The sequence below is a fragment of the Dasypus novemcinctus genome, chromosome 16 (assembly GCF_030445035.2).
Source record: "Dasypus novemcinctus isolate mDasNov1 chromosome 16, mDasNov1.1.hap2, whole genome shotgun sequence".
NCBI classification, from domain to species: domain Eukaryota; kingdom Metazoa; phylum Chordata; class Mammalia; order Cingulata; family Dasypodidae; genus Dasypus; species Dasypus novemcinctus.
Genome location: NC_080688.1, coordinates 35,997,328 through 36,014,920, shown reverse-complemented (window position 1 = coordinate 36,014,920; position 17,593 = coordinate 35,997,328). Strand labels below are relative to the sequence as shown.

The following is a 17,593-nucleotide window of genomic DNA, read 5'->3' as shown; positions in this document are numbered from 1 at the left end:
TACTTTACTCCCAGTATCTTATGTTTCTGAGACCTCAGTAGGCTACACTCATTCTTTCTAGAGAAACAGAAAGCTTTTAAGGTGGGAGATGAAGGGGGGGCGGTCCCCCTGGCACCCCTCGCCCCACTGCCCTAAGGACAAAACTGAAGCCGTGCTAATGGCCTCCCTCTCTATGCCTTGACAGACGTGCACCACGTCCTCATCCTACCCCGCGCCCCCAAGCCAGCCCATTCGGGTCTGTTTTTCCTTAGCAGAAGCCTAGGCTCTGGATACAGCTTTCCTTATTTAAGGCTAGCCATATTGCTGCTGGCCGATTTACGGGCAGGGCCCTCTACTGAGCTGGTAAGAGTTATGCTAATGTTAGGAACAGCTTCAAAGTGTTCCTTTCAGGGTTACCTGACCCTCAACCAGCAGACTAAAGGGGACTCTGGGTGACGCTCTCTCTCCCGGAACTTATTTACTTCTGCCCACTGGCCCCCTTTGCTCCTCCCCATCCTCAGCCCCCTTGGGCTCTGGGTCCTCATTTCTACCCGCTGGTCAGACGGCCCCTTTGCCCTGGGTGTCCTGCCAGCACCTCCCACCTCGCATGTCTAAAACCAAGCTTCGTGTCCCTCGTCTCTACGTCCCCCTTCCATCGCCCCTCATCCTGCCGCACCGTCCCATGTCTCCTCCATTACTCCGGGCACCACCTTGGGGTAGTGTTCTCCCTCTTTCCTCCCTCCTGCCCGGCCCCTCTCTTGCCTTTTGGGTAGACTGTTGCAGTAACCCCCTAATGGATCTTTTTTTTTTTTTTTTAAAGATTTATTTTTTATTTTTTTCTCTCCCCCCCGCCCCCGAGTTGTCTGCTCTCTGTGTCCATTCGCTGTGTGTTCTTCTCTGTCCACTTGTATTCTTGTCAGCAGCACCTGGAATCTGTGTTTCTTTTTGTTGCATCATCTTGTTGTGTCAGCTCTCCGTGTGTGCAGCACCATTCCTGGGCAGGCTGCACTTTCTTTCACGCTGGGCGGCTCTCCTTACGGGGCGCATTCCTTGCGCATGGGGTTCCCCTACGCGGGGGACACCCCTGCGTGGCAGGGCACTCCTTGCGCGCATCAGCGCTGCGCATGGCCAGCTCCACACGGGTCAGGAGGCCCGGGGTTTGAACCGCGGACCTCCCATGTGGTAGGCGGACGCTCTACCTGTTGGGCCAAATCCGCTTCCCACTAACGGATCTTCTGACCTCTGCCCTCTCACCATCCACTCCGCTCTGCATCTTTCCCACACTTGTCTTCGTTCAGCCCGGCTCTGGCCCCCGCTGGCTCAACCACCTTCAGCACCGATGTCACTGGTGTGACACGAGGGCTTGTCAGGTGGCCTCGGGTGCTCGTTCTACTCATGTTTCCACATCTCTTCTCTTAGGATTTCCTCTGCCTAAATCCACCTGTGAAATTCCTATTTAACCACCACGTCATCTTCCCAGGTCACGCCAGCTGGAGGTTCCTCCTCCTCCTCTAATCCTTCAGTCCTGGTTTGATCCACTGGCGACTCTTCCCCATCCAGCGCCAAGCAGTGTCTGGCACGTGGTCAACATTCAGGAAGTGTTTGCCTAATAAACAGCAACCAAGGCCCAGCGAGCCCATGCCCTCAGTTCCCACCCCGGGAGAGATGGGAAGGGAGAGATTTTGGACAGGGTGACCTGCCTAGCGCCCCTTGCATTATACCTGGAGGCACCTCCGCTCTCAGTCTGGGCCAGGCTGACCTCGGCTGCCGCTGTGGGATGATTATGATGAATTCTGTCTTCGCTGACTCTCCCGACACTTAAGAATTGATCCAGTGGGTCTCCCCATCCACAGTGAGTTTTTTTTCTGCTTAAATTGGGGAGGCTCAATAAAAAGCCTAGGCCATTTAATAAAGTTAGGGGAAGTAACTTTAAAAAAATTATTGTGATATTATATGTAACACAGAACTTTCCATTTTAGTCTTTTTTTCTTTTGAGGTACCAGGGGCCGGGGATTAAACCTGGGAACTTGTAAGTGGGGAGGTAGAGTCACATCAACTTCCCTGAGTTGGTGTTTTGTTTGTTTTGCTTGTTGTTCATTTTTGTTTCTTCAGGAGGCACCGGGAACCAAACCCAGGACCTTCTGTGTGGGAGGCGGGAGCTCAACCACCTGAGCCACGTCCACCCCCAGTTTTAGCCGTTTTCAAGTGTATAATTCAGTGGTATTAATTACATTCACAATGTTGTACCATCATCACCACTACCCATTATCAGAACTTTTTCATCACCATAGACCAGAAACACTGTAATCAGTAAGCTGTAACTCCCCATTCCCCTATCCTAGTCCCTGGTAACCTGTAATCTACTTTCTTTCTCAATGAATTGGGCTATTCTAGATATTTCATGTATGTGGAATCACACAATATTTGTCCATTTTCATCTGACTTATTTCATTTAGCATAATGTTTTCAAGGTTTGTCCATGTTGTTGCATGTATCAGAACGGCATTCCTTTTTTATGGCTGAATAATATTCCATTGTGTATACCACCATTTGTTTATCCAGCCAACTAGTTATGAGCATTTGGGTAGTTTCCACATTTCGGCAATTGTGAATAATGCAACTTTGGACACTGGTGTATAGACTGGTATATAGAACAGGACACTGTTCTAATCTCTGCTTTCAATCCTTTGGGGATATACCTAGAAGTGGAATAATGGGGCTATAGGGTAATTCTAAGTTTACCTCTTTGAGGAACTGCCAAACTGTTTTCCACATCAGTCGTACCATTTTACATTCCCACAGCTAGGTACAAGCGTTCCTATATCCCACATCCTCGCCCACACTTGCTTTTTTCAACTGTTTTATTTTTTGTTGTTGTTCTTTTTAATAATACATCCCAGTGGGTGTGAAGTGGAGGGTGTGAAGGTAATAATAATTTAAATTCCTTTGTGTAGCTGAGATTAACAGTGAGGAAGGTGGCATGTGTATTCTCCCATAATGAAAGGATCTAGTGTAACAGTGACAATAGCCCAAGACAAAAAATACTCTAATTTATTTGGAATAACAGCAAAAACAAAAGTAACTATTCAATAATTTTTCAGTTTCATTTGTGTCCTTTGTTTAACCTTTAGACAACCAAGTAATGAAGATCTGTTGGTAATTCAAGTGGTTTACAAAGTCTTTAATCTGTGTTCTCCTCACAAAGTTTGCTCATCATCAGTGTTTCTCAACCACTTACATCTGGGGCTCGTGCTATCCACTGGCACGCTATGGGCAATGAATGTGCTTGCGGCCGTGGAAGAGCAACTGTTCAGAGCCTCTCTTTGGTCTGACAGATGGAAGTGACGGAGGGCTACATTTCTTCCAGAACCCCTTCCTCTGGTATCTGACAGAATTCCAAAGATACACAGCATTCTCTTCCTCTCCCAATGTGAACCCAAGACTTCCCTTCCCTGGGGTGACAGCTTTTCATTAACCTTATTGATTTCTGGGATAGGGTAGTTTATGGCGTTCAGCTATTTCCCTCTGACCTGCGAGTGGTTCTTGAATTTCTCCACTCAATCCACATCCAAGTCGTGGTTTATTTTAAGAATGGAATCAGGTGTGGATCCCACGGTCAACACAAAATACCAGCAGAGGCTGATTTCCAGATCCTGTGAAGGAAGGGGATAGCTACTGGGAGAAAAAGATGTAAATGTGTGCCTTCGATGAAGTTCTAAAATTTGACCTGTGATGGATTTTCCAGATGGATTAGTATAAAAACGGAATTTTTCCGTACGAAGCACTGTGTCAATTACACTGGCGTATGGGTCTCTCTATTGTTAAGTTTTACTCTTCTTGGTGGTGGATAAATTCCTGGCAAGAACACTGTGACTGCTGCCCCAGCCTTGCCCGAGCCCACCACACAGCCACAGCAGGATGCGGCGCTCTCCCTCTAGATGCTGGGCTCAGGGGAAAATGCGTACTGCCTGTCCCGGGGACAAGGGCGCGGCGCTTGCGCTTTGCTCGTTAAGATGGGCTAGAAATTTGCTATTTTTTCTTTTTAAAGAGAAAAGAATCTCTGAGAACTTTGTGATGACACCAAATGCCTTTGACTGTGTATTTTAGATAAACTGTATGTGTATAAACAACAGCAACAAATAATGGGGGGAGGGTGGTTTGGGAGAAAGCACACCGAATGTGAGGTACATGCAATGGTTAACAGTAATACTTTGACGACGGTCTTTCATAATTTGTTGCTAACGTTTCACGCCAATGCAAGGTGTTGGTGGTGGGGGGAGGTCTGGGAGCCCCGTATGATGATATGCATGTTTGTTTTATAAGTTCACAGCTTTTACTATGTACTTACTGTTTATGTATGTTCATGTATGAATGATGTACTTCAATACATTTTTTGAAATGAAATGGAAGTTTGAAAGTCAGCCATGGCGCCTTGTAAAAAGATTATTAAAGTCAAGCGTTTATTTTCCTCAGAGATGTGGGCTGCTGATACCACTTCTCAGCCTCTGGATGACCTCAGGCACTTAGGTCTTTCTTGCATCTTTTATTGGGTGGCTGTGTTCAGTTTAAAGTCAAATGAAATAACATAAAAGCCACCCTTAGGATCTTAAAACTGAAAAATTGTGATAAATGGTGTGGGCAGTGTGAGAAGAGAGAAACGCAACCCATGGATGGCCTGTGAGGGCCCACACGGGGCGGCCAGGTGGGCGGAGGTTTGCTTTCAAACTGGCTGAAATTTTAATTAAATGTCCAGGCCGAGTGGGTGGCTCCTGGGCTGAGGATTCTGAAATGCCAGGACACCTGTGCTGCTATTAAAGCCAGTATCAGCCCCGGAAAAGCCCGAATATGACAATAACAGAGCTCTGTGCAGCTCTGTGCTTTTATGGCCAACAGAATCTTCCCCTGTGTTCTAAAGAATCCAGGGACTGTGGGAATCCTGAAAACCTGAATCCTCTGAACAAGCAGTTCAAAGAGGACAGAAGACTTGAAATCCCTCTGGCGTTCACCAACTGCGGCAGATAAGGTTTCAAATTTGTTTTCCAAAGAAACTGCTGGTGCTTAACAGAAAACAGAGAAATAACTTTAATTCCTACTGTCATCCCAAATCTTGGAGACTCGATGTTAAGAACAAGTGGTAAGGATGGAAGATAGACATGGTAGGAAAAAATGAATATAACCTGATGCATTTTCCTTCTCATTTAAAAATCTACCACTTTGAACGCAATTAAATGTTTATTAAACCGCTACTGCATGAAAGTCATTCTGCTTCATGGAGGTGAAAAGGAATGTATGGATTAGAAAGAAATTTAATTGATATTATTTGGATGATCATTTGGAAAAATAATTGGATTCTGACAAGCCAGGAAAGGTCCATCAGATTGTCCCCAGAAGAGTGTATATTTAAAACCATCTGTTTCTCACCAGCTGACCATGGCCTGGATAATTCCAATGCCTGCTCTTAAGGGCCCTGAGACACGCAGTCCTGTCTGGGGAATTGGGCTGGGTCGGCTGTGGGAGGAACCGAGGTCTGCTGCCTGTGCACTCTGCGCTGTCCCCTGTCCTTTCAGCTTCTCTACTCGCCTCTCAAGGTCCAGTTCAGTGTCAACCCCTTAGAGAAGCCTTCATCAACCTCTACCAGTTCAACCTCCCCAAACACGTTCCTTGTCCCTCTTACATCATTAGGACAGGCGACATGGTGGAAGCCTGGTAAGGGTAGGCTAGGGAACTGGAAAGACCCCAGCGTGTGTGTGTGTATGTGTGTGTGTTGAGGTACAGGGGATGGGGATTGAACCTGGGACCTTGTATGTGGGAAGCCAGCACTCAACCACAGAGCCACATCAGCTCCCCTGAGTTGGTTTTTTGGTTTGCTTGTTGTTTGTCCTTTTAGGAGACACAGGAACCAAACCAGAGATGTCCCATGTGGGAAGCAGGCACTCAACCGCTTGAGCCACATCTTCTCCCCAGACCTGAGCTTTTCAACACTTGTCTGCCACTGACTAGCTGTGTGACCTTGGGTAAGGTACTTTGGCTCTGTGTGTACTTGGCTCCTACTCCTGTAAATGGCGAAGGCGAATCCCTACCTTGAAGGCAGTTGAGTGCTTAGCAGTGTGACTGGCTTGGGGCACTCAATAAAAGGTGCCTGAATAAATGAGAGCTGGCTGGAGGTAGCACCTGAGGCCGACATATCTAACAGGCTGGGTGCCCAGAAAGTCATCAGAAACTATTTCTGGACCCAAGTATTGACTTGGCCAACCCCATCTGCTCAACTTTATGTGTTTGTGCACATGAAAGACATTGGTGATGTGGGAGGAGGGTGTGTGTGTGTGTGGAGTGGGGGTATATGGAATCCTCTTCTATTTTTTAATATAACAGTTTGTATGATCTATGTATCTTAAAAAATTTATTTAAAAATCTATTATTAAAAAAAAACCTTGATATTATTTGTAACAAAAAATGGTTTTCTTAAATAAAGTTTTTGGTTTATAGATGTGGAGGTAACTAGCTAGGATTTGACACGCTTTTAAATACTGGTTTCTACATTATTGTCTTCACTTTCTTTTTTAAACTTCACTTTTTGATGAGGTAACTGTCTTAGGTGGAACTGCACGGTGAGCATCAGGGGTCATTAAGAGTGAGAAAACAGGAATTTCCCAGAAAGCATCAGAGTACTTTAATCTTGCAGTCAGCCCACCATAAACCAGCTTTCATCTGATCCTGCTCCATCTGATTTATCCTATCTTTTCCTCATCCTCGGGGATGAGCTCTGTCCTATACAAAAAGCAGAAAAGCCCTAGAGATCAAGAAATGTGGAAAGGAACACTTGCATTCAAGTCTCTAATTATCTCAGAGTGGGGAGGGTTTCCAGTCTGGAGGCACTTGGAATCGACCAAATGGAAAGGGTCACGGTGACTTGGCCAGAGCAGCTACCAACCAGGCCAGGGACACATGCAAGGGGTGAAAAAGGTGATATCCTGCAGAGACAGAGCTCTGAGGTGTTTCAGGATACTGAGTCAGAAACCTAACCCTGACAGTCATCTCCAACTGCACAAGTCCACCTCCCTGGTCTGCACCAGCCTCCACCTGGACGCTCCCCCTGAAACCTACAGAGCCTTCCCACTTCCTCTTCCTGTCACTCTCCACAGCAGATCCTTCAGCAAGTCCCGTTGCTGGGCCTCAGAAGCACGCCCTCTTCCACCCCCCAGTGTTCAATGCCTGTCGATCCCCCACACCCCCCAGGTGGCTCTTGGCTATCCTTTTGGAGAGGGAAGTGTGGGTCCCGGGTACCAAACATGGTGAAGAAGGGGAAGGCGTGGGCTCTTGAGTCTGCCTCTCAGACTCCTCCTGAACTCAGCCTCTGCTCATCTCAGTGGCTGCCTTTCCATTCCAGGTCACCGTAACTGGTCCAAAAGCTCTCCCCGGACCCGCTGCCTCCCTCTACCTCTCCTGTAACCCATCCTCCCTGCCAGCAGAGAGACCTGTAAATCCGGTCATACCACCTCTGCATCACACTTAGAGCAGAATCCAGCCTCCTAGACCTCGTGGGCTTCCCTGGGTTTGGTGGTCAGATACGGGGAGGGGCGGCCTCCAGCTTTGGTTAATATCATGCAGTCAAGGGCATGGGCTTTGCATTCAGACAGCTGAGCCCCAGATTCTGCTTAGGTACTTTTAGTTTGTGTAAACTTGAGCAAGTTACTTCAGCCTCTCTAAACCTTCCTTCATAGGATTGGCTGCTGAAAGCACACCGTACACTCACCCTCTGTGAATATTAGCTGATAAAACAGGACTTATGGCTCCCATTTTATACTTTCAGACAACACCAATTTTTATGAAGAAAATGATATAAAACCAAAAATTTATCTTCCTTTAATGACCACACACTAGCCTTGTTTTCCCCCTCAGGAGCTGCTCAAATCCTTTTAAATATATGGGGCAGCTGCCTTGCTGCCAGCTTTGTAGTCTCTCCTGCGAGTTAGAAGTCCCCAAGGCCCTTCAACCCTTCCTCCTCCCAGGATCTGGTTTCCAGACCCCTCATCCCAGCCAGACTCTTATGCGCATGCCAGTCTATGAACGCAGCTCTTGAAAAGGCACTCCTCAAAAGTCAACATGACCCCAAGGGGTAGTCTTGCCATACTGAATGGAGTAAGGTATCATCTCCCTCCTTTTTTTTACATAGTCAAGGACACACTTAGCTGCTTCCAGCCAACTAAACCCCTTGCTGTTCTTCACACTTCCTTGAGGACATGCTCTCCCATCTAAATCTGTCTCTTTGTCTTTTCAGTCCAAGAGCAGGATTTTCCACATACTTGTTATCTATTTCATGTTGTTGGCTCCTCTGTATTATTCTAGCCTTTCCAGATCATTTTAGATGATTCTATCATATATTAGCTATCAGACACAGTTTCATGTCACGTGAGTATTAGGTTACCAGGGCATTCATGTCCTCCTTGTCACAGGTAAAGCTGCTGCACACGACAGGGCCAAGGACAGGATCCTGCCATCTGCCCCCAGGCTCAGAGGGGCTCACTAACTCCCACTCTAAATTGGCTCATTCAACCAATGTGGGAAACACTCTAACTCCCACAGACTCCTGCCCTTATGGAATCCCTTCTCCTTGAGCGTAGTTGGAACCTGTGACTTGCTTCTACCCAACAGGATATGGCAAAAGGGAGAGGATGTCACTCCCTTGATGAGGGTACATGCTGTAAGAGTCCATCCTGGCCTACTGGATAGAGACTCCTTAGCTGACTTGTGAAGTAAGAAGCAGCTGCCATGTCATGAAATGGTCACGTGGCAAGGAACTGCGGATGGCCTCTAGTGTGCCGAGGGCAGTCACCAGCTGACAACCAGAAAGAAACCAGGGAACTCAATCTTACAGCCGCAAGGAGATGAATTCTACCAGTAACCTGAGGGGACTTGGAAATGGATCTCTGATGAGGCTGCAGTCCCGCTAACACCTGGATTGCAATCTGGGGAGACCCTGAGCTGAGGACCCGGCTAAACCAGGCCCAGCTTCTCATGCACAGAATCTAAGATAATTAATCAGTGAGTGTTGTTTTACACTGGTAAGTGTGTGATAACTTGATACCTGCATAGAAAACTAAGCCAATAAATCTACCAACTGTTCTGTAATTGAGCATCATTTTCTCTACCTTGCTTTTAAGGGAACCATTGTCAAGTGAATGGCTTGGTGAAATCCAGGTATGTGGTTACTATTCTCCTAATTTAACCAATCTAACAACTGCAATAACTCCCCCCGCTTGAGAGTGGACTGGACTTACTGACTTGTTTCTAAAGAACAGAATATGGCAGGAGTGATGGTGTGATTTCTGAGGCCAGGTTGTAAGAGGCCCTGTGGCTTCTTCCTTGTTTTCTCTCTTGAATCACCTGCTCTGGAGGCGGTCAGCTGCTAGGCTGTGAGGATACTCAAGCAATTCCACAAGGTGAGGAACTGAGGCCTCCTGCCAACAACCAACAAGCAATGGAGGCCTTCTGTTGAGAGCCATGTGAATGAGCCATTGTGGAAAGAAAACCTCTACTCCCAGCTATGTTTACAGATGACTGGAGCCCTAGTTGATAACTTGACTGCAATCTCACAAGGGATCCTGAGTCAGAACTGTCCAGCTAAGCCACTCCTGAATGCCTGATTCATAGAAGCTATGAGATAATAAGTGTTTGCTGTCTTAAGTGGCCAAGTTTTAGGGTAACTTGTTATGCAGCAATAGGTAACTAATACAAACCTAAAATCAGAACTTTCACTTACCTTGTAGTATTGTAAAATTCTTGATGAGCTGACCATGCTTGGAGTCCACTAGCTTCATTTCTTCCATAATCACTGACAAGTTGGCCACTTCAGTGTCCAATCTTGACCTCATCATATCCTGTTGTATCCTGAGAGAAACAGAATCCAAACGGATGTTGGCCAGTGTATTATTTAAGGAGGTCAGATCATCCGTGTGTCTGGTTAGAGTATCCGTGCACGTGGTCCTGACGTCATTGAGGTTGCTGGTCAGCGTCCGCAGGTGGTGGGCCGTGTAACTGATGTTGCTAATGATGTTCACAATATCCGTCTCAAAGAGCTGGAAGCGCTCCTCCAGTTGGCTGAACTTGATGGCTGTTCTATTTTCCACATCCTTGTGTAAATCCTGAAGGTCTTTCAGGTTCTGCTCGTTGGCTTGTGAGATACTGGTGATGTTGTCCATCTGACCTGTGAATGAGTTGAGCTGGCTGTTCATATCCTCCAGGGTGTCATTGTTGGCTTTGGCCAAGGCAGAGTTGTTGGCAGCCATCGTCTGCAAGCTCTGCACTTTCTCCTTCAGCCAATCAGTGTCCTTCTTGGCTTGAAGGAAAACCTGCTGCAGATTTTGGAAGTCGTTCTTGATCCGCTGGATTGCCTGGCTTGTGTCATCCACAGACCGCTGTAGGTTAGTGATCAGGTTCCTCTGCTGCACCTGGGTCAGGTTCAGGTTGTTGAGGTTCATGATGACCACATTGTGAGAATACATCTGGTTTTGCAGATTGCCCTGGAGCACGCTGGTATCCTGCTGCAGATTAGTGACGTAGCCATTGTAGGCCTGCAGGGTTTTGTTGACAGTGGTGATGAGGAAAGAGTTATTCTCCAAGGTTTCTTTCAGTTGACTCTGCCTGTCCACCAGGGCATCCCCACTCGCCTGTAACTTCTCCAGCGTATCTTTGTTCTTGGTGGCTTTTTCTGTAATCTCACGAAGTTGTTGACGAAGATCCAAAATGTCTGATCTGAAGGTGGAGAGTTCTGAGTTGGTGCTTATAGCTTTCTTCCCAGTTTGGTCCCCTGGAATAAGAAATGTTTGTCACTTAAAATGGCTGTACAGAGAAGCATTCAGGTAAGGTCAAAGATCCTGAAGAGACTAAAGTGGCCTGCACTCTGTTTCACATATAAAATGTGTGGTGTATGCAGATTGCATTGCATTCGTAAAATCTATGTATCAATTAAAACTAGATCCTGGGGAATTGGAAAGGGTACTGAGTACCGGGACTGACAAATTTGGGTAAACACCTTTCTCAGGGAGCAGGTGTCGAGAAGGAACTTCCTTTTTAGATTCAAAAATCAAAGAATCAAATGGGCAGAATCTTATTTTATATGGTATTATACTGTACAATTCTATGCAATTTAAAATATTGTAACTAGATATTTACTGAACATTTTATAAAATAGCTTTGAATAAAGGCTATTGTGGTACTTTTAGATCAGGACTGATCTTGAGATTTTACTTGGCACATTCAAGTTTTTTAGGGAGGAATTCAATTCCAAAATTGGTCCTTAACTTTAATAGTCTTTGAATTAAATCATGAGGAAAGACAACACACAATATAAAAATTTAATGTTCTTCTGGATGAATGTGTGTATATAGCAAGGTGGTTATTAATACTAAGTAGAGTTAGGGGATTCAGCTTAATGGGTTACTTTCACTGAAGATTACCTAATTTTTTCAGGTCACTTTCCACTGCTGTGAGTTTATCATCATAGGTTTGTCGAGATGTCTCCATGCCACCTGTAACATTGTCCATTTTCTCTACGACTGAAATTTGGAAAACAACAGGTTAATACACACATCTGCTCATATATTATTTCTCAGTTTCAAGACAAGAGATCACATTTCATTACAGAAAGGAAAACAGAAACAAATAGTACATAATTGAAATAAGAACAGGGAAAAAGCCATCCTTTTAGACAAATAAATGACTTATTTGCCACAAGACAGAGTGGTAGTTTAGTTGGTTGAAAACTGTACAGTCTTAACTGTTCTTGTGACTCTGTAATGCCTTAGATGTTTTCAAAATTGTCTGAAACTATTTTTTTTTTAATGTACTAGAGAAGGCTTCAATCTGTATTCTTCCTATTAACTTCCACAGATGGAGGCCTAGACTATGGTGATCATTTATAAAATGGGTCACTCATCAGCCTCCCTAGCATTCCTGGCAGGTGGGACTACCGTGGAAGACGATTCCATGGTAAAGAGCACCTGGCTTATGTCTGTTCACAAAGTCACTGTGGAAGGGACTCAGAGTAAATACTAAGTGTGTTTGCCACTCTGTCACGAGCTCCACCATGAATATCTGCTTTTCCTAGTGGCAGCTGAATTTGTAGTCTATCAATTTCTAAGAACACCTGAGTGGTGTTTCTCCAAGATATACTAAGATTTGTTGTTCTTAGCATTTACTTGATTGTACCATGACAGGGCAAGTTAGTGGATGTAGTGTTACATAAAAGCTTCTGCTCTTATTCGCCCTCAGGAGGCAGTAGTTCTCTAGGATCATAAATTCAAGTTCATCTTTCTCCAATGTCTCTTAACTGTGCATTTATCCAAGTATGATTCCTGTGAGATCCAACCTCTAGCAGCTTGGGACCAAGTCTGACTGTCCTTCCTGGCACCAACAGTTTTTTTTTTAAATAATGATTTTTTTTTTAGGATGATGATGCTTTGTATATTAACAGTCAGCCAGTGGATCGAGTTTATTTTATTCACCAAGTGTTTGACCCATTTGTGATTGTGTGAGAAGCTTCTCCTGGCTCCTATTAGGAAGAAGGAACTTCCCACATGCTTTCATGACCCAAAGTGGGTTCTGGCACCTTCCCTGGAGAAGCTTAGTACATGCTCCCTCAAACTTTTAAGATTTAGCTGCAATGAAATATGAGTAATGCACCAAATGCCTTTTCTCCTCTTAGTCTTTCCATGTGTTCTTCTCTCCATCTAAATATTCCTCCCTGGCCTCTTTTCCAAGCTAAGTCCTACTTGATCTTTAAGACTCAGTTCGTCATTTCCTGTGGGAAATACTTGCTAAGATGCAACTTCACAGAATTGTCTAAGCAAGTAATCAGTCCCTTATTTTAGGGACTTTTTACACTATGTTATCAAGCTTGTTTATCTGTTTACCCCATAAGACTATATGACCCCTTAGGACAGGAAAATTTAAATTCATAGTTTTATCCCCAGCTCTTAGCTCACTGTGTAGCACTTAGTAGGTGTTCAACAAATATTTGTTTAATAATTAAATTAATAAATGAAAATCTGCCTGCCGAGGCCTGTGAAAAGTTAGCTGAGCTAGAGACTATGCAAACAAACATACAAACCAACCAACCCAGGGAAGCCTGAGCACTGGCAACTGAGATGAATAATTATTTTTTAAAATTACTACATAGACACGGACATATAGTTATAATAATCTCCATCACAGGGTGGTTTGATAGTCATGGACACCCTAAATCCCTGAAAACTCTGGAAAACAAAATGTTTCACCTGTACTTTAGCAAATCTAAGTTAAAATATATGTGTGTGTGTGTGTGAAGTGTTTACAAGTTTAGGTTCAGTTCTGATTTTCAAATCAAAACATCTGCCTCAGTCTGTCTTCAAACCACACACAGGATCTAAGTCTTGCCCTTCTTTCCTGGAAGCCAAAGAAATCTCTAAAAATGATGACCATCAGTCATTTTCCAGCCTAACTCTTCTTCCATTTTAATTAAAAAAAAAAACACACAGAACTGCCATGGACAGATAATTCAGATCTGCATTGAGTGACAGGAATAACTATTCATTCTGAAGTTTAAAAACATGTTAACTTTTTCACATGCTATGCCCTGCCCACAAGCTCTAATGAACCAGTCACATTCACGGGGGCACGTGGATCAGTGTTTAACAATTGGTTCTTGGTATAAAGCCGCACACTCCAGGGCTGCAAAAAGGGCTGCCTGCCTGCTATCTATAAATAGTAGACTAACTAAGAGCCAGACCCACATTGTAAAAGCACACAGCATTTTTTTTTGGTCCTTACTTTATTAGCACCAATTCTCAGTCAGGAAAATAGTGGCAGAAGCAGCTTATCATACCTTAGAAACTCCCAGTCTATAAATGTAGGCTCAGTTTGTAGACCATTCTTTTCAGGTGAGGGAAACAAACGTGAACACAGAAGGGTTACCTCTGTATTGGGAGCTGTTTCTTGAGTGTTGCAGGTAATATACCTGAAAAGCTGTCTCTCTTCAAGTACCTGAAGTATAATTTTCTAGGATAATCTGGCAATACCCTTTCTATAACAGCACTTTGGTATCTTCCCTGGTCTAGACCACTAGCCTTCTCTTCCACCGATCCTTAAAGTCCACTCTGAGTCTTACCTCCCCACCACACGAAGCCTTCCTTGATGATCTGATTCCATACTACATCACCAGAACCTGTATTTGAATGATAACAGCCTCTATTTATTGAGTACCCTATTCCTTGCAAGGTACATTACACCATCCCTGCAGTTAATCTTTACAACTCCGATTTTACAGATGAAATTAAGGCTCAGAGATGTTCAGTAACCTGTCCAGAATCACACAGTTTGTGAGTGACTAAGCTGGGTTACCAGGCCAAGAGAGTAACTCCAAAACCCATGCTATCTCCCAACACCACATGTGCTCTCATATAGTAATTCTTTCTTCTATGTATGGTTTCTTCCAATAAAATTCCCTTGAGGGAAGGGATTATGTCTTCTTTATTTTCTTTTTAAAGTTCTCATCAGATGTTTCCTGAGTATCCTCGTGTATATGGTTGAGTGTGCGGCTTTGAGGAGACAAAGACACACCCCTCCCCTGGGCACAGGGAACAACAGTGAGCACAGAGCTCCTACCCTGTGCTCCCAGGCATTTGCAGCAGCATGATGATGATACTGGTGGATAAACACAGGCCCACATTTGCACCTGGAACTTCCCAGTAATACCAGTTATATTCTCTGGAATTCAATAAAAGCATTTCTGCCTTGAAATCTATTTGAGGCTTTATTACCAAAAAAAAAAAAAAAAAAAAAAAAAGAACCTCCTAAAATCCCAGACCTGGTTATTACATGTTATCCTGGTGGATTCTAATAAGAGCTCGAGTGTGATTTGAAAGACACTCCAGAAGCCTACTTATTGAACCGCAATTGATACTTCGGCAGAGCTTAGCAGTACTGTAAGCATTCTGCGTCTAGGGATGCTGAATTAAAGGGGTTCTTACTGAGAAAGATTCAGATTTCCGTCTTTTTTGTTTATCCTTATTACCTTATGAAGGATGCCTGATAGGTGGGAAAACTGAACAGGAATTTTCTTGTTCAGGGAATACTCTGGAGGAAACACAAGCCACTGAACTTAAGAGACGACTTCTGCCACAGGAGCGCCACTGACTAATGACGAAAAGACCATGGCAGAGGATGCACAGAACTGTAATTGGCCAAAAACAGACTTTCTGCAGAGATCCTGTCTGGGTGACTAAGCAATTCTATGGCTTGTTCAGCAAATTCTCTAGAAGGAACTTAGAATATCCTAACTTGTAGCTGTGTGAGTGACATAAAAGGAGAAGTAAAGAACATTTTTGCGGAAAACAGTATGGGGTTGACTGCCAACTCTGATAACAAAGTTTCTATTTCATCTCCTTTCAACTTCTCCTTCAGAGCATCACGTTATTGCACTTCCTTCACTGAATATTCTTTTACTTTTTTATGGAGAAAGCTTCTCTAGACTTCAAAGGGAAATATGTGAAAGGAGAAATGGCTCTTATCTTTCCGCCTCATACAATTCTGGGTCTCCAGCATCTTATCAGCAAGAAAGGAGGATCACTGTACAAGTAAAGGAAAAACACATCTGGGAAATATCAACATCTTAGTCCAGGAAGACTGTGCTTGGAAACCAAAAATTATACACTGTTTTATCTTCTTTTTGTCAGCAGAGGCTTGACGGATGGGGGCACTGAAGGAAGAAGAGAGGTACAACTGTTGTCTTGCCTTCATTTGTGTTTGCTCCCTCAATCTCTTCTCCCCTCCATCCTGGTGAGATTACTCCTTGGAGCAGGCCAAACCAGTCCCCAGGATTTTAAATTTCTAGGGAGGGCTTTGAGGGGCAGCAGCGCCCTAAGATTGCCTTGCTAGCCTTAACCCTCAATTCCTCCATTCATCTATTCTCCCAGGATTCATTCAATAAACTTCATGGACACTTTTTAAGTACTATGAGGCCAGGTGCCGGTGAGAGACATAATAAATAAGTCTCTTAGAGCTTGGTGGCTGAGACAGACAAGCCCACTGGTCGCAATGACACAGTGTGACAGGGGTTAGGAGGAAATAAAGGGTGCTATGGGGACAAAAAAGGAGGACCCCTCACTCAGCTTTCAAGGACTTCCTGCAGGACATGTGGCTAAGAGAGACATGAAAGGCAAGGAGGAAAGCAGAGAAAAGGTGCTCCAGGCAAGGGACCAGTGCATGCAAAACCAGTCAGAGCTAAAGGACGTTCCAACGTCACAGAAATGGAGGAAATACTTGTACTTTAAAAACAAATATAGGGAAGTGGATTTGGCCCAGTGGTTAAGGTGTCCATCTACCACTTGGGAGGTCTGCGGTTCAAACCTGGGGCCTCCTTGACTCGTGTGCAGCTGGCCCATGCGCAGTGCTGATGTGCGCAAGGAGTGCCCTGCCATGCAGGGGTGTCCCCCGCGTAGGGGCGCCCCACGTGCAAGGAGTGCGCCCCATAAGGAGAGCCGCCCAGTGCGAAAGAAAGTGCAGCCTGCCCAGGAATGGCGCCACCCACACGGAGAGCTGACACAACAAGATGACGCAACAAAAAGAAACACAGATTCCCGTGCCACTCACAACAACAGAAGTGGACAAAGAAGACGCAGCAAATAGATACAGAGAACAGACAACCAGGGTAGGGGGGAGGGAAGAGAAATAAATAAATAAATATTAAAAAAATTAAAAAAACAAAGGATGAATTGTATGCTTTATTAATATGTATGAATAAAATAGATTTGTTTAAAAAAAACAAATAAAGAATGGAAAAAACAACAAAAAGAACAAACCACAGCCCTCTCCATTGGATCTTTCTGTATAATTCTGAAGGTATAACAATCCTAGATCTTTTGTAGCAGAGATAAAAATTTAAAAATATCATACCGTGGTATTTATTCAAAAGACTTCAAATAACTCTTGTCCATCTTTTAGTAATAAATGTTTACTTTCATGATAACTCACAGCACTGAGCCCTAAAGATCCTTGTTAATAGTTATTTGATCTCAAACTTTTCCTTTATAACAACTCACTAGAAAAAGTCATTGGAGAAGTGAGTAATGACCTAAATAACTTAGCAAAGGAAGAAAGCCAATCAGAATTACCTGGAATAAATAACATTTTTCTTTTCCTAACTAGGTTCTCACCAATCCTCTGCCCAGCCCCCGTCATGATTTAATAGCCTTACTTAATCACTTACTCTTTTTGTCACTTCAGCTAAGAAACGTAAGAGACCCTAGGTTAGATTAACTCGTCACAAATGGATAAAATGACCTACCTGGTAATTTTCCAAATTTCAATTGCCTATAATTTTCCATGTAGATAGCCTTAGAGGTGAGACTAAAAAGCCTTGACTATGCTGAGAATGGTTTTAACATGTTTTGTCATTCTAATGGCTAGAGCTGTATAAATGCAGTTATGATGAAGGAAGAGAGAAAGAGAGAAATCCAACCACTATCTACTAGACTGACTACAGGCCAGGTGGTTCAACGACAGGTGGTTCAATTACAGTATCTCTGCTCATCTCAATTACCTTGAAAAGCAGATTTGTTATTTCCACTTTTCAGATAAA

The 17,593-nt window shown here is 44.1% G+C and overlaps 1 protein-coding gene across 1 annotated transcript in view; it reads right to left on the bottom strand.

Moving 5' to 3' along the window:
• COLEC12 (collectin subfamily member 12) overlaps positions 1-17,593 on the bottom strand; it is a 189,426-nt gene that overhangs the window by 19,318 nt on the left and 152,515 nt on the right. The window contains exons 4-5 of the mRNA XM_004447388.5: positions 11,436-11,534; positions 9,740-10,786 (exon numbers count right to left, since the gene is read on the bottom strand). Coding sequence (XP_004447445.1) covers positions 9,740-10,786; positions 11,436-11,534 — 1,146 coding nt within the window. The remainder of the gene's footprint in view (positions 1-9,739; positions 10,787-11,435; positions 11,535-17,593) is intronic.